This window comes from Macrobrachium nipponense, chromosome 39, assembly GCF_015104395.2.
Source record: "Macrobrachium nipponense isolate FS-2020 chromosome 39, ASM1510439v2, whole genome shotgun sequence".
Taxonomy (NCBI): Eukaryota; Metazoa; Arthropoda; class Malacostraca; order Decapoda; family Palaemonidae; genus Macrobrachium; species Macrobrachium nipponense.
Genome location: NC_061099.1, coordinates 16877482 through 16901191, shown reverse-complemented (window position 1 = coordinate 16901191; position 23710 = coordinate 16877482). Strand labels below are relative to the sequence as shown.

The 23710-nt window shown below is 38.3% G+C and overlaps 2 protein-coding genes across 2 annotated transcripts in view; one reads left to right on the top strand and one right to left on the bottom strand.

Annotated features, from left to right (window-relative positions):
* Positions 1–15188, bottom strand: part of LOC135209969 (piggyBac transposable element-derived protein 4-like) — a 21271-nt gene extending 6083 nt beyond the window's left edge. Inside the window, exons 1-4 of the mRNA XM_064242695.1 lie at positions 14756–15188; positions 13774–14090; positions 10278–10388; positions 2054–2210 (exon numbers count right to left, since the gene is read on the bottom strand). Of these exons, the coding sequence (XP_064098765.1) occupies positions 2054–2210; positions 10278–10388; positions 13774–14090; positions 14756–15188 (1018 nt within the window). The remainder of the gene's footprint in view (positions 1–2053; positions 2211–10277; positions 10389–13773; positions 14091–14755) is intronic.
* A 5410-nt stretch (positions 15189–20598) lies between these two features.
* Positions 20599–21093, top strand: LOC135209968 (phosphatidylinositol 3,4,5-trisphosphate 3-phosphatase cnrN-like). The gene has a single exon (XM_064242694.1). It carries the CDS (start codon positions 20599–20601, stop codon positions 21091–21093), a length of 495 nt encoding a protein of 164 aa, XP_064098764.1.
* Positions 21094–23710: the final 2617 nt, after the last annotated feature.

Below are 23710 nucleotides of genomic sequence, written 5' to 3'. Positions count from 1 at the left end.
CTCTTTCCTTCCATACTCAATTTAACAAAGGAAAATGAAATTAACGAAGTAATGTTTATTGTAGTAAAATATGTATTACCTTAATCGATACAATATTGTAATTGCATTTAATTACTTATATCCACTTCCACTTGCAAGGTTTTTTGATCACCAATCCTTTCTTCTAAAGCTGTTTTTTCAAACAAAATATACAAAATACTTCACCACAGGAAGAAATTAACTCAACATTATTCAGAAGCATCTTTTCAATATTTCATCCATAAGGACATCCCTTTATTTTTAATAATTTAGACAGGCTTGTCTCTTTATATAAGTTATTGATCTACTAAAATTGTCCAAATTCTAGTAGAGCATCTACCTGATATCATGACTTACTTTCCTTTTTTTTACCCAGATGATCACTGCTTTGATATTTCATTAGGATTTATCTGCTAATTTTAATATCATTTTCTCATTTGCCTGTTATTAACCAAATTCACCAGATCTACAGTTACCTCACTTCACCTAATTTTTATTCTCGTGACATATTGATGAGCCTTGCTTTCCAGACTTCATTTATAATTTCCTTAAACTGACATGTTTTTGCTATAGCACCAAGTTCTGAGAGATTCCACAAGGTCCTGGATAGCGAAACCAAAACTCATATATTCACTGATAGCAGTTATTGATAAATTGCCAATTTCACTCGTTTTATTTAATGATGGAAATTAATTTTGGTTGTTTTCAGTATCAATGAAACCGTTTTTTGTATGATATAGATTTCAATTTCAGATAACTCGGAATCAATAAAACACAATAATGACAATGATGATAAATCAGTATTCTTAAAAACGTAAAGTTTACACTCCATTCAAATCTACATTTTGTATGCCCAGAATTGATTTTAGTATCAGTTTTAATACTACTCAGTCTGCTTAGAGTTTTATCTTGTCTACAACTAAAATGTGGAATAGTCAGGTTTAATACTATTCAGTTTGCTAGGAGTTTTATCTTGGCTATGAGTATAATGTGGAATAGTTTGTCTTGCTCAACTGTGGAATCCTCAGATCTCTAGATATTTAATGGAGGAGCAACGTCTCCTGAATTCAAGTGTATCAGTTTTATTGTCCATTCCCTCATATTGATTTATATATAAAATTTTCTTAGAACTTCTCTCTCTCTCTCTCTCTCTACAGAATGATTTCAATTTGGAACCTTCTTGGGTTTATAGTCTGTTCACTCTGTCCCGAAGATTTCAGCTGAAGATTTAAAGAAAAAAAGAAATAGATCCACGCACACTCAATGCTCAGTAATGTGGCATTTTTTTTATAATGATTAGCGAAATTTGTGCTAAATTACAGTAAAATCACCTTGCAAAATCGTTTCACCTAGTTCAAGTTCATTTCCCTTTTAAGTAACGATTGAAATATAATTTTGTTTTGTTCGATGAAAGCAATGTTAATTCACAAAAAGCATAACATTTAACAATATTAGTTGCATTTTGTGCTATCAAAGTGGCTTGATATATTGCTTTAGTATCTGAATTTATCATTAAATATGAACCCTACCAAATGATAATGACAACAAAAACAAGTTTCTATGCAGCTTTAGGGTGATTATCAGCACAAAATGGATAAAGAGTGCTTCTAAAAAATTATTTTAAACTTGAGTATTGTTTCTCTGTTTTTTAAATAATATTCACGGAAAACTCATATATACTTTTTGACGGCCTTCGTCTGCGAAAAAATAAATCGGAGTTGTTTTAGATTTTGTGAAAATAAGTATTCTGTACATTTCTGTTCTGTTAGTAGATCAACGAATGTTTTTACATGTTATTTAAGAAAAATGTTTACTTGTCACGATGAAGACTTCAGTGTAAAATAGTTCATATATTTTATTCTTACAGAAAACTCAGGTGTTGTCAAATATTTTCATAGACATATAAATGCTTGCTGACAGCAAGTCAGGCACAGTACCAAAATAGGTCTGACAGGGACAATTGTAATCATAAGGTAGTTTTAACCGAATGAAAATTTTATAAACATTTACAAAAAATTTCACAGTCAAAAGGTACTTTTAGAGATATAATCCATATCGCCAGATAATCCTGCTAGAGTAGTAGGGACGTAGTATAATGCCTTTATACATGAAACAGCAAAGGAAGGCGCGATGAGAGTAAGATGTGAGCCAGAAGGCTGGATATAATGTTTTACTGCAAACGTTGTTGAAGGCTACCAATGAATTAGGGGTCTTAGAGTAACAGGTGCAGGAGAAGAAACTCTGTACATAAATGTCTTTTGTCTGAAATGAAGAATAAAAGAATTAAAGGAAATGGCCGGACGCGGTCTGAAACCTAGTCGTCATCAGGACCTGGTCGTCATGGCTTGCTATCGCGGAAATGTGAAGCTGCCGGGTGACTTTAATGCAGGTGTACGTTAGCAAAAGAAAACTCAACTACTTATCATATTTGCAGTTGCAGAGGTTGTCAAAAAAAAATAACATGTGAAAATCGATGCTGAAAGTGACAAACAACAAAGTGAATAACTGTGTGGTATTCCATCCACTATATACGTTTGGTGAGAATGTCACCAATGCATTCAATATTGCTGTATATCATTATTATTGTTTTTTCATAATTACTTATTTCTCATTTGTGACGTATTGTATATATATTTTCATTTTCCTTTTCTTTCCCTACATAGTATGTACTGATCTAATTCTAATCCTTCTCAGCAACATTATAATATCCTCGTGTGTGTGCATGTGTATGTGTGTGTATTTCCCAGTATACGTGTATTATCCATTAAGCGCAGAGAGCGGCAGACACACAAACGTTTCCAGACACTCTTCCTCCTCTCTGGAAGATCCATATTTTCTGTACCTAATGATTTCCTCGATGTTTTCACTGGGGATCCATTAAGGCGATCCATCACTCGAACAAAACGCTGAGAGAGAGAGAGAGAAAAAAAAGCGGCGATGTTGGAGAATGTCGAAAACGCAGGAACTCGTGAACATCTCCGTAGACTGCGATCTCATGAGGCCCTTTTGACAGAAGGCTGATAAATCATGTATTCCTTGATCGAGGAAAACAAATTTCCTTGTACGGGAGGAAATCGACGTTGGTTGTGTCATGTGGTTGGTTTCGCCGATTCTCGCGGGATCTCGTTAATTCTCTGTCCAAGAGGAAATCGTTGTTGGTTGTGTCATGTGGTTAATTACCTGATTCTCGCGAGATCTCGTTAATTCTCTGACCAAGAGGAAATCGTCGTTGGTTGTGTCACTTAGTTATCGCTAATTCTCGCGACCTCTCCCCTATTCCCTTTACAGGGTGAAATCGCCGTTGGTTGTCTCCCTTTGTTATTTCGCTAATTTTCGCGCGATCTCGCTAATTCTCTCAACAGAAGGAAATCTTCTTGGCTATGTCACTTCATAGTGAAAATGTGATGCTAGATTCACATAATTTTTTCTATTACTGATCATCTATACCTTGTTTTGAAGAATTGCACATGACAATTTGCTAAATCCTAATAATATTCAAATGCAATACGATGGATTTTGATTAAATATCACATTCCTTTGATATACTGTATTACCTTTTTGTAATTATGATGCTACCATAATTTGATAAGGAGCCACCAAGTTATGTTTGACCTAACATATTAAAACAGAATTACAACTGTGAACATTTTAAATATAAAAGAGTTTTCCAACGATCAAAGTGTATGACGCCTGATGCATAAATAACCATTGTAGAAATAAGGTGCTAAATAAGTACTGCATTAGATTATTGTAATATTTGGATAGGTGTGTGTGTTTGTTTAGTGTACGTATATACATAAAGGCACAAAATCACACATGTATATATTTATACATATATTATATATATATATATATATATATAGTATATATATAATATATATATATATATATTATATATATATATATAGATAGATATATATATGTATATATATATATATATATATATATATATATATATATATATATATATATATATATATATATATGTGTGTGTGTGTGTGTGTGTGTGTGTCTGTAATGACCAAATGTCTAAATTTCCCCTACTTCCGGCCTACGTATGATTAAAATAATATAAATAGGTATCAGACAATAGTGGAGCAGCAGCATAAATTCTCCACCGTGTAATTGATGTTTTTACATTTTTGAATGACTTAAATGCCAGCATTTAATCTCTCTCTCTCTCTCTCTCTCTCTCTCTCTCTCTCTCTCTCTCTCCCTCCCTCTCTCTCTCTCTCTCTCTGCTGCATCTATTTTCTTATTGAGAAAACTGCTTTGCATATTCAGTTATCTTATTCCTCTGCAGTGTTTTTGAGAAAAATTTGTTAAACCGGATGTTCAAACTACATATAAAAAGTAGTGTGCCAACATGATTAATGTTATTGTTAATGTACTTAATATGTTACATTAATCGTAGTTGCCATGCTTTATAGGACGTCTTGAAAATTCCCCTACGGCGGATAGGAATTTAATCGTTCTTGCTAGCGTGTCTACTGAAAAGCTACGAACCAACTTTCATTGAAAATGGCTATTTAGGCAGCACGTTAACTTCCATCAAAGTCCGAAGTCATTCACAATACGCTCCTCACTCTGAGGTACATTCCAACTGTACCCTCAGCACTTTCTGCAGCAGCAAAGGAAAGGCTATTGCAATTTGCAACCATCTCAGTGGCATTCCAAAAACTAAAGACTGTCCTGGACTTTATGGTTGATGTTGGCCTCATAAGATTGGTACCTCCGGCATCCCTCAAGGCGATTTTGCTTAGAAAAGGTGCAGTAGAATCCTTAGTTATTGGCTCTTTTTAAGGCAGCTTAGACCATGTTAGCACCATTTCTACGGCCAGGGTAACACCCAACCGTAACTGACTGACCTGATTGCTTATAAAAGCAACATGAATACAAGCAACTAAAGGACTGGAAACATAACTATCCAAGAACATTTTCGTTTGAATATACTATAAAAAAGGCACCTTAAACCCAAGACTAATGGGAATTTCTACATGAAAAGTATGGTGTTGTCATCCAGCACAAGACAAATGTTCCTACCTCAATCAATTGTGTTTTATTGATTGAGGTATCTATCCCTCTAAATGTAGCTGTTTCCTTATCTAAGGAGCAACATTTGTCTTGCGCTGGATGGCTATACCATACATTAGGCAATAATCTTGGGCTTAGGTTGCCCTTTTTGTATGGTATATCTAAACGAAAATGTTGCTGGATAGTTATGTCTCTAGTCCTTTAGTTGCTTGTATTTATGTTGCTTTTAAAAGCAATCAGGTCTGTCAGATTTACTGAATGTAGGGGACATTATATACTTCAATTACCGTTCTGTTCATGACAAAATGTGTATTAACTGATATCGGAACATGGCGGAAGAAGCATTGTGAAAGTAAAAACGTTAAAAAGAGAAAAAACCACAAACAAACAAATACAAATGGATCAATTAGTTTCCCAAGGCAAACGAGGAAGACGGAGAGAGAGTTGTAAAATTGAAAATAAGTCCCATTAACCCTTCAGAAACGACTAAGCGGAGTCAGTCCACAAGAGAAGGAACTAAATTGGTCCATTCCCTCTGTCGTAATGCCTCTCCAATATCAGACAATCAACAACTTTGTTTACTTCCAATGATTAAACACCTCGTAGTTTCCCCGATGTCCTGCGTGGCAAACACGAATTAAAGGAGCCACGTCTTATATGCAGACATTTTGGGAGAATGATCCGTGAAACTAAATTCATGATTTATTTTGAAATGGATTAAACAGTGATGATTGAACGGTAAAGCTTTCTAAGCATTTTAAGCGCAGTAATAATATTCAGTATTGATATTCGTTTTATATTTAGTTTTACCGAAGTGTAAGACTATGCCCTTTTTGTTTATAGCAGTGATTAATTGAATTAAGTCCGCTATATACCATTTTTAAACTTTAAAATAATTCGGTGAAATTAAAGGGTAAATGTTGAGTATTTATAAACAGCGTAGTCAGGTTTGTTTAAATACGTAAACCGGAATGTCCTTTTTCCTGTATTTTGGTAGTAAGCAAAAATTCTCTCTCTCTCTCTCTCTCTCTCTCTCTCTCTCTCTCTCTCTCTCTCTGTTTCCTGCAATTAATACTTTCAACTTCGTTACAAACATTCCTTTCTGGTTAATAAATCCGATTTCTGTCTTCACAAATAGAGTTACGGAACTTTAAAGTAACAAGATAAAACGAAATCACTTTATAAATCAGTTTAACTCTTCTTTCGTAATTTAAGACAAAGAAGAATATTTTAGCACAGAGTAAAGTGCTTTACTGCTTAAGCACCCGGACGTTATAACTTTGTAATTAAACCTTTATAATATTCTAGTCGTGTTTATCTTTTAAAAAAACTAAATATCATTCATATTACTGGAGACATCTTTCATTTCCTAAAAGTAAATGAATGAAACGAGTACTAAATTTTAGCTAAAAATTTCACTTAAAAATCAAAACATTGCGTTTCCGTTTGCATTTAAAAATATTTTCATAAAATTATTTGCTCTGCGATTGATAGGGGAGATATATGACTTTAAGGATTTTTCAATCTTTTCTCCGTCAGATATTACCATATCTGTATGTTGCTGGGGAAAGGAGATTTAAGAAAAATCTACTTAAAATTTAAAAGAGACATTCGAAATAGAAACAAAAGCACATCAAGACTTTCCACGGAAACTTCAATGAAAATTCCGTTACGAATTTCGTTGAATTGATAAAGAACATCACGCACGAAAAGCACATCAAAACTCTCCACTGAAGCCACTGTGAAATTTTCATCAAATTGCAGAATTACCGCGTAACTGAAAGGTGAAATATTCGAATTCGTATAAGACCAAATGTCGTGAACTTCCAAAGCATTACACAGTGTCATGGTGACATTTACAGAGCTCTCGCAGAATCCAGGACCAAATCTGAAAATTTATGCTCAAAGCGTCTTCATTCAACATTCGGGTGGGTTCGAAAGGGGGATTTCGCTGGATATCCTTCACTTCTCTGGGAGTTGATAAATGACCCTCATAAATCAGCTTTGTCTGACCAACGAACAAAGGAGCAGCGGCGGCGCGCGGTGTTAATGCTGGTGCGCCAGCTCGGAGATTGTGTTTATGAACGTCGCGTAAACTTAAGTAAACAACTCGACAGTCTCTGTTTTATTTAGCTAAATTCGCTGGTGGTTTGTATTATAGAGAGAGAGAGAGAGAGGAGAGAGAGAGAGAGAGAGAGAGAGAGAGCGGAATTCAAATTCAAGTCTACATCGCAAGGTTAAGAAACAGCTTCTATGAGCTCGCTTTTTCCGTCAGGATATTATTAATTAATTTACCGTCAAAGATTAACGAGGCTCTCCCAGCTCCCAACACTTCAGCGTGAAAACAACATTTCCAGACGTATGAACAAACTTCCCGTTTTTCGTGCGAAGTAAGAGCTTAGTAACATTTTTAGAAGATCGTGAAAACGAAGCTTAGACTTGTGCGGTGATATATAACTTAGGGTGATGTGGGGACCTTTATAAAGGTTTTAACGAGATCTCGACTTAACGAGAGAAGGAGACTCTCCAATTATTTCACGTTGCATTCAGACAATGTATCTGTTTAAGCAACTCTATCTGAATGTCATATCCATGATTTAGTTATCATAATGAATTTAGAGCTTGAACAATGTGCTCCGTATCTTAGTTTGAAAGAAAATAAAAATCCCAGCGTCACAAATATGGATCTATCTAGTTTATTATTATTATTATTATTATTATTATTATTATTATTATTATATTATTATTATTATTAAAATTCCTCATAGTAGCACGAGTCTTCAAATGGAGAAACAAATCCACAGTTATGTAAATGTACATATATTTAAGTTTAAAACAGAAAAGATAGCTTTCGGGAATCTGTACGGTTCCCCTTGATAAGGGGAACCGTACAGATTCCCGAAAGCTATCTTTTCTGTTTTAAACTTAAATATATGTACATTTACATAACTGTGGATTTTGTTTCTCCATTATTATATTATTATTATTATTATTATTATTATTATTACTATTATTAATAAAATAGTTTAATCAGACCACTGAGCTGACCATCCATCTCTCATAGGGCTGGCTCGAAGGATTTGTCAGAAATACCAGGTCTAGGCCAGAGGCCAAGTACATGGACCAGATAAGCATTAGTTGCTAGTCAGTTTGCTTCATTTTTTTATATTCTACTATGTCCCAGTCCAATCCTACATAGTATTCAAAGAGCTGAAGTTACCAATATGTGTCTAAGAAATGTTGGCACATATGACAATTTCTTAAATTTCTGGACTGATTTAATTAAAATAAAAAAATCGGCTTTCTTAGTAACTGCTTCATAAAAGACTTAATAATCTATTGCTTACATTCCAGAAAAAAAACATTAAGGAAACTCCTCATCCAGAATTATTCATATCTTTCCTTATCCAAAAGTCATCCTAATCTCAGCGTACTTTCTCTTAGCCTAAAAGACCTAGATCTCTCTACTTTCTTTTTCCTCAGATTAACTTTTCTTCATCTCTTATAACAGACCCCATTCTCGGAGCCAAAAATAATTGACCTAATCCTTTCTCCTAAATTTTATCTTGATCTCCCGAACTCTTCAACTCCAGAGGGATCAACAAGGCTTATGAACCCATTAACCCTTCTTCTCCTGAGTTTTCAGAACTTACTGATTATATCATTGCACTGACTTACGAAAAAAATAACTTTTTAAGGGTATTGTCTGGCATTAGCATTTGCCATAGCAAAAATGATTTCTGAAGATTAATGTCTGGCATTAGCATTTTCCATAAAAATTCCTTTATTGAGACCTATTATCTGTCATTAGCATTAGACGTTTTGTAGTCATTTGTTATAAGAGACAAGTAGGTGCAGCACTGCAGCATGAACAAGACCCAGATGCGATGCGGTTTTTTTTCCCATATTAAATAGATATGTACTTTTTTTATTTTTTTCTTAATCACAAATGTTGATCGACATTATACCTAGCAGCTTTTTTTTTTTTTGTTTTTTTTTTTTCTTTTTCCGAAGGGGTCGGGTGCGTTCAGGCAATTCTTCCTCCTTACTTTTGTCAAACTTCTAACAGTCGCTTTGAGTCTCTTTCTTTGAAAGATTCCTGCTTTATTCTTGCCACATTACCTGAAATAAATTGTCATTGATGTTGACAATGGAATGTTAAAAGGTATATTTCTCCTTACCCATACGATTTTTCCTTTAAAGACTTCTTATCTTGCATCTTCTAATCGGTGATTTTCATACAGATATTAATAAATTTATTATTGAGATTTTTTCTGGCGTCACAATTTTGCGCTTTATGTAACATTTAATGATTATAATATTAAAACACAAAATCCCTCATCTCTGGCAGAGAGAGAGAGAGAGAGAGAGAGAGAGAGAGAGAGAGAGAGAGAGAATGCTAATTTGTATTGCTTATCGATCGGTACCGGAAATGGAATGTAGGGACTGGAATTCCAGAATAATTTTTTGATCATTAATAACAAAAAGTGCTGCCCTTAATAGGCAAAAGGCCTGCATCATCCGGCCATTATCGGGAATTAGGAAGGCGATATTGCAAAGGCGAACATTGAAGTTTCATGTTGGATTTCTTTTGAATGAGCTTCCGCTGGAAAGTTTTATCATTTTAAACATCTGTTTAGCTTTTCCATTGAGAGTCTCTTTTCATTTGCATTCTGTATTAGTATTGGGAATTGGTTATAGATTTCAGTTTTGAAGTAATAAACGAAAACATTCTGTTAAGGGAGCTTTCATGCCGAGGTCATCTGACATTCGGAAAACAATAGTCTATAAATTGCAAGACAACAGTTTTAGGAAATGTGAACATTTAACAAAAGATTTATGATATATGACATTAATACCACTCTCCTGGCCGGACGAAGGTTTTGAGGAGAACATTGTTAGCATAATTCAAGGCAGAGAAATACAATTATTCTACGGACGAAGCATTGAGAAGGATATTGCGTTATCATACAAAAGATATAATTTTTCAAGGGCCGAAGCTTTGAGAAAACACGGTGTTTTCATAAAAACGATGGCATAATTTTTTAATGACTTACAAAAAATAAGCAAAAGAAAAAAGCAGTTTAACATCAGAACTAGCTCGAATTGTTATCATCAAATATTCGGAATAATTGAGAACTGTGTTTCCCCATTGCACAACAAATCACGGCAATCAAACGCATGACGAAATTCGCTTATAATGCCTTTGCTTTCCTAGAACTGACCTTAATACCCGGCTTATTTCGCAGCGTTCTTGTTAGAAGTAGATCTATGTGAAGACTATAGACGTACTCTTTTTCGTTCTTAGAGGCCGGTAACCCATTTCTAGGACGAAGCTGAAGATAACAAGAAAAAGGGGAAAAAAAGATGAATGGGAGATACAACCCAGCGGCAATGACAGACCTACCTATTTATGGAAGGAAGACTGTAATAATAATAATGATAATGAAGAAATCCATAATGATGTTAGTGTCAATATGTATAAAAAATAAATATACAATGTAAAATTATAATATTACATAAATTTTATTCTCTGCAGCTTCATTAAGACAATACTTTGAGATTCAGGTTTATGTTAACAAACATAACTGAAAGGACACAACTTTTATAGTGCAGTTGCACAATAGAATTCTGATATTCATATGAATAGTTCATGCAAAAGCTTCAAGGAAAAATTATGTAGACAGATACTAGATGAATTTCCTACAAAGATTTCACAAAGGTTGCTCTTAAAAATCTACCGTAAGTTTCTGCTGAGCAAACCACAATGGAATAGATTGTTTTTAGTTGTACAGTATAATGAGCATAAAAATGTTCTACATAGAAACAAGGCCTAAAAATCCTCCGTTTTAGAATCCGAGAGAAAATCCTCAATGCGACATTCCTAGAAGAAAATATGATATGCAAATGACTTCGCTCAAAATTCAGCTCTGAAAGAAAAATATTATGCAAAGTATTTGACAAAGGCGAAAGCAGCAGTCTTATCTGCCCTGCCCTGTAAATTCTACGCCATCTGAACTGACGCGAACTCTAAAGCAAACGTTAATTGAAACTCCGGGTCGGCAGACTATATTGTTTGGAGAGCTTCACCCGGCAAAGTTTTCCGAGAAATATGCAATATTTCCGGTTACTGCTTTGACGAAAATAGGGTTTTGCATATCGTTTTTTGTATATTGATTTTTGCATATTCCGGAATTAATTCTATGAGGAGGCCAATGTTGGCTCGCTCACAATAGACACGAACCTCCTACATTTAATGCACACCTTTACGTGGCTATCTTACGTCATATCCTTGACAAAGAATGAATTTCGTTGAAACAAAAATACACAGATTTACTACAAAATATGGCTCTTATTAATCAGTTTGTTGTCTTTAAGTTGTTGTTTTTTTTTACAAACACATAAGTAGGGGAAAAAACGACCCCATTTCAGCTCAACCTCAACACCCGACCCCAATTCGACTTACAGGCGATAAACCCCATAAGGTCGCCTTTATCTTAACCTCACGTACGTTGACCATTAATGACTCCATGGGAAAACCACCAAATATTTCGCTCTAGTTTAGAAAAGAACCCCAAAATGGCTCATGAAGAACCCTTAGGATAAGAGAACCATGGTTCCGCTCGACCCCTTGAAAATACCCAACCCCATTCTGGCTCAGAATATACTCTATGGATGAAAAAACCCCAATTACACATAAATATGAATATTAGTAATAAAAATTGTAAGTCCCTTAACCTAACCTAACCCAACCTAAACTTAAACCTAACCTAACCCACGTGAGTGAAAATTTTTGTTCCTTAATTAAACCTATCCCAACCTAACCTAACCTAACCTAACCCACTGAGTGGAAAAATTCTAAGTCTCTTAACCTAACCTAGCCAAACAGAGTGAAAACATTTTAAGTCCCTTAACCTAACCTAACCCAACCCAATCAATTGGCTCAGGATATACTCATTGATTGATGAAAAAAACCCCCATTTCACACAAATAGGAATATGAGGGAAAAAAAGTCTTAGTCCCAGTTAAACCTAACTAAACCCACGTGAAATACCCAACCCCATTTTGGCTCAAGATATACTCTTCGGATGAAAAACTGCCATTTTACATGAATATGAATATGAGGGAAAAAATTCTAAGTCCCTTACCCTTAACCTAACCTAATCATCTCCCGTATGCCGGTGGGGTTCGGGACGTGAGTGCCAAACCGGAATTTTTTTTTTTTCAAAAAATTCACAGCACGCTTAGTTTTCAAGATTAAGAGTTAATTTTTAGCTCCTTTTTTGTCATTGCCGGAAGTTTAGTATGAAACCATCAGAAATGAAAAAATATCATCATATATAAATATTGGAATATATGACAGCGCAAAAAAATTTTTTATATATAATTGTATACAAATCGCGCTGTGAGCAAACAGTTAAAGCTAACAAGTTAATTTTTTTTCGTTGTATTTTAAACTAAATTGCGGTCATTGTGATATATAACACATTGTAAAACAACCAAATTAACACAGAGAAAATATTATCACAAAATGATGCATGAATTTGTAATGCGAGGATGTGAAAAAATGTTTTTTGTTTTTAAATTCACCATAAATCGAATATTGTGCTAGAGACTTCCAATTTGTTTCAAAACAAAGATAAATGCTTGGATATTACTAGACTGTAAGAGTTTGAGCTTAAAATTGCATTTTCGACCATTTCGGTCAAGTTAAAGTTGACCAAATGTAGAATTGTTTTTATTTATCGTGATTTATATGCAAATATTTCAAAAATGAGAAAAGGTACGATCATGAATTATTTTTTGTTGCATTTTACAGAAAATTGCGCACATTTTCATATATAAAACTCTGTGTGACGGCTAATATGAAAGGGAGCAAATATACGACAATGTGACGTAAGCATTCGGAGATTTGCGGCAGAGAATCCCGGCGCGGAGGAAGGAAAAAGTTTTTTCAAATATTCACCATAAATCGAAATATTGTGCTAGAGACTTCCAATTTGTTTCAAAATGAAGATAAATAATTGAATATTACTAGACTATAAGAGTTTAGCTTACAATTGCGTTTTTTTACTATTTCGGCAGAGCCAACTTTGACCGAACGTCGAATTTCTTCTATTTATCGTACATGCAATTGCGCACATTTTCATATTTCTATATAACGGCCAATATGAAATGGTGCAAATATTACGCCATTGCGACGTAAGCATTTCGGAGATTTGCAGCGGAGAATCCGTGTGCGGAGGGAAGGAAAAAGTTTTTTTTTTCAAAATTCACCATAAATCGAAATATTGTGCTAGAGACTTCCAATTTGTTTCAAAATGACGATAAATGATTGAATATTACTAGAATGCTAGATTTTTTGCTTACCCAAAAATACCCATATATATATATATAATATATATATATATATATATATATATATATATATATATATATATATATATATATATATATATATATATATATATATATAATATTAAATTTTTTATTATTCTGGTACGAATACATAACTAAAAGGAATGAAGGTGAAACTTTTCTTTGTGTATAAAATGAAATAACATATAAAATACATCAATAAAAACTTGTAATAAATATAAAACTAAACATAAAATCACTGCAGAATACTCACTCGTAATCCTGACTCTTCGTTCTATTCTTGTTGTCTCCCTCCTCCATTGAAGAGTCTTGCATTTTTTTCTTCTCGACATGACGAGGTACAGGTGGGGGAGGGAGACGCATGCCCTTACTGCTGATGACTGCCGCCATTCGGCGGCCCTCTGCGCCCTCCGTTGTCCCTAGGGTAGGCGCACTCCAATATACGACCGCAGTGTGGTACTTGCGGTCACACTCCCTGAACCTACAAAGAGCTATATTGCATGTGCGAACAGAAGAAAAACCGGGGTGTCTCTCCTTCAGCCATTCATATGGCACAGCCGGCACCGTTTCTTGCCTGCGCCCTTCCGTAGGAACTCCAGTGTGTGATCCCCTGGCTGCAGCCGACACACAAGGTCCACTATCTGACGAGAAGTCGTAATCTGAGTGGGGGCGGGATCATCAAGGGCGGCAGCAGCAGGGGCGGCGGCAGCAGCAGCGGCAGGAGCGGGACGACCGAGTTGGCCTGCTAACATCTGCCCTTTCCTCTATTGGCAGATCTGCAGCTCGGGGCAGGGGGCCAGTGATGGAAGGCCACTCATTGGGATTAAAGTTAATGAGGGTATTCCCAGCTACCTTGAGAAACTGATGTGGGACAAACCTCTGGAAGTCTGGATTATAGTACCCACAGTAGAGATGTAGGCATTCTGGAGGACCAACTGAAGAATGTATTTGAGGAGCTTCTGTGTCCACCTCCTGGTTCTCCTAGCAAAGGGATAATACTGGATGAGTTGATCAAAGAGATCAACTCCTCCCATGTGCCTATTGTAGTGCCCAACGATGGAAGGCCACTCGTTACGAAACTCCTCATACATAACTCGGCCCTGCCGATGTGTCTTCTTCCGCTGGACGATCTCCTCTTGGATGGGTTCATGACTCGTCGTAATCATGGGGACGAGTCGGACAACCTTCCAACAGATGACGAAGACAGCTCCCTTCCGCCGCCACTCTGTCTCTCCTCTTGCCAGATGTTGCGGATGGCTAACGAACCTCTTGAGGACATTTGGGGCCCCACGCACCAACTGAAGGGTACCACTGACGTGCACACCTGCTTCATACAGTTCCTGGGCCAGGGATACCGAATTATAATAATTATCCATAAACAGGTGGTGTCCCATGGTTTTGGGAAAAGATCCACAAGACTGAACACAGTGCCATCGCAGCGTGAAGAAGACCCTGGAATACACAGAGAAGTCCACGACGTATCCAGTGTTGGACTCCGTAATAAATGACAATTTCACACCATATTTCTTTGGCTTCTTGGGGTTGTACACTTTTATGCTCAGACGTCCTTTGTAAGGCATCATCCCCTCATCCAAAGAAAGGTTGTTGCCAGGAACCACAAGAATTTGGCACCGTTCATGAATGTACTCCAACACTGGGCGGACTAAGATGAAGCGATCAGGGTTATTCCGGGCTATGGCCCTTCGGTTGAAGGTGTTGAAATACCTGTCCAACGGCAGGAAACTATTACGGGGCATAACGCCGGCACATTGGCGTGCTTAAAAAAAAATTCTGCCTCCAATATTGCCTGATGTCAGCAGCAGGCATCATCCCAAAAAAATGTGGAGCCCCCAAAAAAGTGCCATGTCGGTGAGGTTACAGCCCCGCCAACGATATGACAATGTTGTTCGCAGTTCGTCACAGCAGTACCGAGTGTAGTCTGCCGTCTCTGCTACCAGTTATTCCAGCAATTCCCGCGTAAGGAACAGCTGAATGAACCCCAGAGCAGTGAGAGGAACAGGTACGGTGAGGCCAGGTACTGCCATGAATGGGTGCATGTTAGGTGGGGTGGGGTCCTCCGACCACCCCTCGTCACTCTCGGACGACCGGCCTTCACCTTAGCTGGCGCGACGCTCCGACCTTCTACATGCCCCTTGCTCGGGCACGGTTTCACACTCAAAACCCCCCTACTGGCCCAGCTCCCTCACTTAGGCCCTCACTTTCTGTGTCGTCATCGGCGACAAAACTAGACGACAACTCCTCCTCCTCCTCTTCAGATTTCCCTCTCATAAGCACTAAAACCACTAAATTCGAGCTCACTTTCGGCATTTGACCCTTGTACGGACATTGGGGGCAAATATTCTTCATCACTAACATTGGGAGTGATGTCCTCGTCACTAGATGACCAACCACCATCAAAATGAAGACTTGCGACATGCTCCCGATCAAGCTCTAACAAGTAGTCGTCTATGTTCTATGGTTCGAGGCCTCCCAAATGCCTACGAATGCCCCACAGGACACCCCGATGCTTCCTAGGGGTTATAAAAGGTACACGAGACATACGTTGTGGTGCTTGAACACTTTCGTCCACACGAGGCCGCACGGAACAGCGTTGAGGAGCGAGGTCATCTTGGGTGCTTGGTCCATCGCCAGCATCCAAGTCCAAAATACATCTCACACGATCCCTCCTGAGGGGTGTAAAACGACGCCTTTCGGCGCTCCATTCGACGTTCAGACATCTCTACGTACGTCTTGTACCACCACAAATACTCAAACTCTCGCAAAAGTTCGGCAAAACATGATTGCGGCAAAAGATCGCTCTCGGACGAAGTGTCGCTGATGCTGGCTGTTGCGAGAAGAAGGCATTTCGCGCATGCGCACCTGAGTCACGCTTGTAAACAAAACAACAGCTTGATCCGTGAGCTCCAGCATCCCCCATGGCGCGTGATTTGAAAGTTTTCGCCTAGTAGGCCTATAACTATTTTTCAGCGAATTTTTAAAAAAACTTATTTTCGTTGACGTACCGTATGTCGGTTCGGCACCCGACAGACAATTTTTGTCGACGTTTAATACTTCCAATCGGCATTAAAGGGTTAACCTGACTTTCTTCATGACTCACTGCCAGGTGCGCAACATGTCATATCATCTGATAGTATGAATGCAAAAAGATTTTTAAACTCCATTCAAATTCAGATAAGCAACTGATAAGCAACCAAAACAGTCACTGTTTCTCTGTGACTCACTGCCAGGTGCACAACATGTCATATCGTGACGGTGCACATTCACACGAGGCACACAACACAACGCGACTATCACAACTCGATGATCCATCTCCATGTCCAGTGTCATACACATAACACACACACATGAAACGATACACCACTTTGGCAAAACCTCATACGAGGGTGATAAAATGATGATTGTAACCACTTGCTCACACATGCTCTGATAATTCTGCAGGTTTCGCTGATGTTAGTTAATCCCCGAGACCTGATGTGAAAAGACATATGCTACCCACCGGTATATAAGCTTAAACAGGAGCAGCAAGACCCACATCAGTACACCAACAGGCTGCTCTATTCCACAACATCTCCTCAAGCAGATATGGGTAATTCCACAGCAACAGCAGTGATGAAACTACGAGTGACAGCTCCATTGAAATTCCTTTGCCGTGGCATATATATATGGCACTGAAGGCTCGGACTACCCAAAGGACTGCTGGGTCTGCTGTCAACGTTGAAAGAAGGGGAGAAAACAGGGGTAGGAACAGACCCGACCCGGGACGATCCTTAGCAGGAGGTACATCAGGGAGCGCCACTCCGCAGGCCAGTGAGAATAATTCTTTTCATTTAGAAGTTTGCTGAGATGTGACTCGGTGTGAAAAAAATGCACATCATCAAAGCCACATTACATATATAAAACAACCAGTTTATTTTTCATTAAATTCTCTACTTGTTATTCCTATTTTTTGTAGGTTCCATCGTGAATGCTGTCACAGCTCCACGAATTGGGAAAATGCAAGGGAAACATTGTTGAGAGAAGGTCACTGTCAAGTAGGAGGTGCCAACACAGCAGACACTGCTTAACAGTAAAGGAGAAGGAGGCCAACCGAATTGTGAGTACTGACACTTATTCAACTGCAGTAGGAACTCACATTGATGTGACAACGTCACTCAGAATTAACAGAATGCAGCTCACCGAGGACGTCTGCGAACACTCCGGGAGAGGGGTATAAATTCTGTCATGTTATACCTGTGCATCATCATCACCAGGCAGAGAATGGTGGGTGGCAGTGATACCATCTGTGAAATGAGTTCTTTTTACGTCGATACGCCTCCCGTGCTAACAGTGTACAAATTGCTAGATGAAGCTATTGAATATGTGGCAAGAGCAACCTTGAAGACCGGCTCAACTTAAGTGAGGGTTCGGGTTGGCGCATCACGTCGCTACACAGAGTATAAATCAACATCTCTCGCGGTGAGAAATGGTGAACATAAACTTTAAAAAGTATCCTGCGGGAATCAGGGGATTCAGCCAAGTCGTCAACATTAAATCCGGGTACAACTGCGTCATTACAGCATCTAGAGGCGAATGTGCTACTCAGAAAAAACCACAACACACCAGATAAAAAACCTCAACCAGGATGTGAAAAACCGGATAAGGACGAATCGGATCAGGATTAACCGCACACCCGACATGCCACTGAACAGCAACTCCTTTAAGACATTGGAAAAAGATAACCTTAACATCTATGTGTACAAAACTGTGTGAACTGGTCATTGGAAAACATCACAAAAAAAGTTGGACTGTGCATCTCGCTAGAATGGAGGTTAACACGTCATGTTCCCAATTGGTCACTCTACTGCTAATCACAGATGACCACCTCGCACTCATCAAAGACATGTTCGCCTATGTGAAGGCATTCCGCCACGGGGTAAAGACAATGAGGAGAGAATACACAGGTGGCATGTGTTATCACTGTCTAACCTTGTTTAATACCCCACACCTGAAGTTGTTCAACCTGAAACACAGTTCCTAATAACCCAGAGCCCAACTAATTTAAACAATTTGAAAAAGTGAAAGCATTAAATAAAACCTCGCACATCGCCTTCTTAGATTTTGAATTGTACAACAGACAGCTTGACATGGATGAAGAACAGAGTCGTGTCAAAGCAGAAAGCGTACACATATTGCTATGCAATCGTCGATGGCAGAAGCGATGAATACTGTGCACACAGAGTAGGTGTAGTGAACGCTGCGTTGACGATTTTCTGGCATGAATAGCCGAAGACTGGGCCAAGATACGTGAGACGATGGTGGCATAAAATCAGCATGACCTCTGAAACAACCCGCCAGTTTGAACAGGCTACACACTGCAAAAGTTGCAACATTAAGTTCACCGATACCACCATCAAAGTGCGGCATCACGTGCACCACATACCGATGGACAACTATATGTACAAATTATGCAGGAAGTGCAATTTTAATTTGAAATATGCAGACAGAGCCCTACCAGTGTTAGTACACAATTTGTCTCACGATGCCGCACTTATCTTGAAAGAAGCGGCTGCCAAGCATAACTTCGAAATCTTGAAACGTGATGGAGGCACATTTTATTCACTTAAAACTGGCAACATCAGATTGATAGTTTTACGTTTGGGACTGGCTGGTCTAAAACGTAAGGGGAAAATGGAAAAAATGAGGACTTATGACTTACCTTAGATAACTGTTAACGGGGGTACTAGGTCGCCACAGAAGCTTAGCTGATTAATTAATCTAAATTACATTTATTTACAAGGTGAATGCTGCGTTTGACGATTTTTTTGGTATGAATAGCCGAAGACTGGGCCAAGATACGTGAGACCATGCTGGCACAAAATCAGCATGACCTCTGAAACAACCCGCCAGTTTGAACAGGCTACACACTGCAAAAGTTGCAACATTAAGTCACCGATACCACTATCAAGGTGCAGCATCACGTGCACCACATGCCGATGGACAACTTATGTGCACATTATGCAGGAAGTGCAATTTTAATTTGAAATATGCAGACAGAGCCCTACCAGTGTTAGTACACAATTTGTCTCACGATGCCGCACGTATCTTGAAAGAAGCGGCTGCCAAGCATAACTTCGAAATCTTGAATCGTGATGGAGGCATATTTTATTCACTTAAAACTGGAAACATCAGATTGATAGTTTTACGTTTGGGACTGGCTGGTCTAAAAACGTAAGGAAAATGGAAAAAATGGAGCGCTTATGACTTACCTTAGATAACTGTTAACGGAGGTACTAGGTCGCCACAGAAGCTCAGCTGATTAATCTAAATTACATTTATTTACAAGGAAACATTGAATGGCCTGAGATGAAGGCAAGGCATATAGGCCACGTGGGCAGAGCACTGTGTGTGGTCTGGAACACTCTTATCTTTCACAATATCAGTTCAACCTCGAACATTGGAGACACTGTACGCATAGCTGACGAAAACCGGAACGCTGCTTTCAGGAGAGGATACACAATTCAAAACACTCTGAAAATTTTTAAAATAAAAAAGCTCATTACTCTGCAAAATCCTACAGTTTACATCTTAGAAGATTTAGCAGGAGAAGAAATAAAAGGTATATTCTACAGAGAAGAATTAATACCTACTGAATTGCCTGGAACCTACGACATTGCCATCTTAGGGAGTAGGAGGAAAGGCAACAGAACACCATATTATGTTAATTGGAAGGGTTATTCTGCTCAGTTTAATTCGTGGGTCGATGATTCACAAATTGTGTGGACATGAATTACAAAAAGAAAGCTTCAATACATAAAAACCAAGATTTTATTTTATTCATCTCCTATTTGTCCCCCTCCAAGAGGAGTAGATTAATTCACATATTAAGCAGAGCATTTACCACTGCCATATCCGAAATATTTAGAAATTTCCCTTCACAGTAATCTGAGGAGAGAAACAACCCTCATTAAAAAGCTCAGAGGGTATAAGAGGGAAATCCGTCAAGTATCCTTCAAAACGACAACGTTAGCGAGGAAGAAAAACATATTGAGGAGTCGCAAAGGCGGCGCTATTCTGTCCGTATTACTTCCTTTAGCAGCCAGTTTGATAGGAAGTCTTTTTAAATAGGAAAATAAAAAAATTAAGGAGTTCTATGTTGTACTAGCCATCATGTATGAGAGGTTAACAAAAGGTCAGGAAACTTGTGGTAACAGCGTCGGAAATTACAACAACAACATTAATAACCATAGCATCAATAGCGATTACAATAATAATAATAATAATGTTAACAGCATCAATGCAGACAGTGATGACAGCAGTGGAGGAAGTAGGTTGAACACAGGTGCAGATGACACATACATTCCTCTTAATGTGCAGAGAACTGTGAACTTTCCCATGAATGCTAAAACATTTACACCGCCACCTCCTTTACCTCCCATCGGAAATGACTGTGTGAAGAAGGGAGAGCTGCTAATTTTGAATGTGCTCAACCGTGAAGTTACCCACAAAAAAGTAAATCCCGACCTGACTAGTGTTATTGCTATATTGTTCACAGATCATCAGATACTTTATGTAAAAGCTTTAGTTAATCATCTGCAAAATTCAGCGCAATTGAATGGAATGCAGAAGAACTGTCTCACCCGCTTAACGGATATAACATTTTAGATGTGGCTAGAGAATTTCAAGTGAATAAGAGGAGGGATAATAGTAACATACCCAGTTAGTCATTATTTAATCGACCATGGAGGTATTAGTGAACGGATAGTGAGAAATACCGCTATAAAAAGACAGATAGAAGCATGGCACAACTCGGTTAAGAAAGGAGGTAGCAGAACAATGAAGAACATGATAGAGAAGAAAAAGGAGGATGTTTGGCTGCCATATTGATGAATCACGAAATGATCAGAGGTGGACCCGTTCAATCCTGCGGTTGTGATAAACTTCGAAGGGAGCAGTTGTATCGGCATATCACAAAATTATCATAGATGAACCTGTCCAATCGTGCAGGCGTGATAAAGTTTCGAAGGGGCTGAGCTTAGCATGAATCACGGTGGTGGGGAGGAGAGGACGTGGAAACCCTGGCAAGTTTAAGAGTGCATTAGTGTATTTTGGCTCGCTGAGTGTTTATGTGCACACTCCCATTCGCTGTTCGAGATGGCTTCTTCACCCTGCAAGCTGGTTTTGGGGAGTTTATCCAAGACCAAGTTCAAGAAGAAGGAGTGTTGCCTGGTTGTAGCCACTAACTGTGTAACATGTCAGAATTATGGATTAGTTGAAGACATCGTGAGGATTTACCCCTACGCTGACATTGCGGTTCCCCGTTACATCAGAGCCGGGACTAGTTATGCTTCACTCCAAGGGAGAGAAGGCACCACCATTCTGACAGTACCCGAGGGAAAGAATATGTTCGATGCTGAAGAACTCGACCTTCCCATCATTTTCACTTTGTTAACCAATATGGAATTAATGCACCCGTGGAGGGCAATGAATTTGCCAAATCGACCATGTGGAAAGGTTGCGGAACGATATGAGAGAAATGAGATACAATCACTTCTATTCAGCGTTGAAGAGTTTAAAAATTTAATTAAAGAAGGTATCGTGTGAAGATGTGAAATATGTCCTATTCCCCGCAGGGATAGGAGAAAGTGGTTGTGTGATCTGTGTCTGGTTAAACCAACACCTACCTGTGTTTATTTCCTTTGGCGAGGAGATGAAACGCCATGGGAAGGTCACATGTATAGTTGTCAAGGAGTCAGTTTTATCCTTCATGGAAGAGAAGTGTGTGGGAGATGCGCGGTTGAAGGATTCATTTTCCAAATTGAGATGTTTAGAAGTAATGGACACAGAGAAATTAAATCTCGGGGTTGAACTGAGCGTAGCTGTGTGACCCGCTTATGTAAAAAAAAAAATGTTTGCCAACCTGTATATGTACATGTGTATGTATGTATGTTCCATTATTTTGTATAATAAATACAATTAATTTTTTATACTTTTTATTCATCCCTTCTAAGCTGTGTGGTATATATGACCTCAATAATGTGTATTACCAGCATTGTGTGTTCAGCATGTGTAGCGATTACATCGTAAATGTGAATAGTGGGGTGTGCCTAGATTTATTTCCTGAAAACCAGCCCTGTAAATTTATAAACAGGTTGGCCACTCCCTTAACTCTATCAAAAGAGGTAGAATATGAATTTGGTGTCATAGGGGTTGCACTCCCAAATGAATACTACGCCGTCACACCAGAAGATGAAGATTTCACACTTCAGTTTAAAGTCACCTTTAATCAGAGTTCGACAACTGGCTCATACGCTTTCACGTATGTTCCCGCTGTTGGCTTATTAGTGGGGGATATGAATAGATTGACTAGACCACTCAGTACAGACATTACAGAGCAACTGGAAACGTTTATGGTGTATACATTCGGAGTGTTATGCGTAGGGAAGGGTTATTTTCATGGAATGATGATTTGAAGAGGATGAGCCTCACATACGTGAATGCCGAGGTTGCAAAAGTAGAAGGAATTGTTTCAATTGTTGTAAAGTTTAGTGTTAGGGCTGTGCATTTATTGGAGTTTATTATAGGAGTGCAATACATGATTTATGGTGTGGGGGTATTGAGAAATCACCTCTCCAAAACTCCCTATCTCGGTGATCACAGTATCGATTACATTTACTTATATTCCAACATTATTCAACCCTCATTGCTGGGTGATAAAATAGTAAATATCCTGGACTGTTTCACGTTGGAATGTGGATGGGGTAGAGGTTCGCATAATGCAGTTTATAAACCTTCAATTACAAATGTGGTAGATTACATTTCCATTGGTGTGATGAATCAGAAAGGGGAGGACATTAAGATTATTGAAGGTTAAAGCGTGTCATGCACCCTTCATATAAGACCTAGATGAGCGAAATTATGTGCAGTACTTCGCCAGTATGACGGGTGAACACATTATATATGTGAGCAGTCTAGGCTGCTTGGACAAGATGTGAATAACTCAGTGTCTGGGTTTGTGAATAGGTTACCTGCTCTTATATTCCTACCAAATGAAAGTGAATTTGAAGTGAGTCTAGCTTTGATCATGTTTCTGGGAGTTTATTATGCTGTATTATCAAGAATTGAAGAATTCTCCCTCCAGTTTGTTACTAAACACGGTAAAAATAATAAGCACACCTATATCTATAGACCAAGGACGGCTGTGTTAGTGGGAGAAATGAAAACTGGAGAGGGCGCTTAACAGGGATATTTTTGAACATTTAAAAGTGTATTTTGACAGCGA

Coding starts and splice junctions, on each gene's coding strand:
- LOC135209968 (XM_064242694.1), top strand. CDS start 20,599: ATGTATGAGAGGTTAACAAAAGGTCAGGAAACTTGTGGTAACAGCGTC.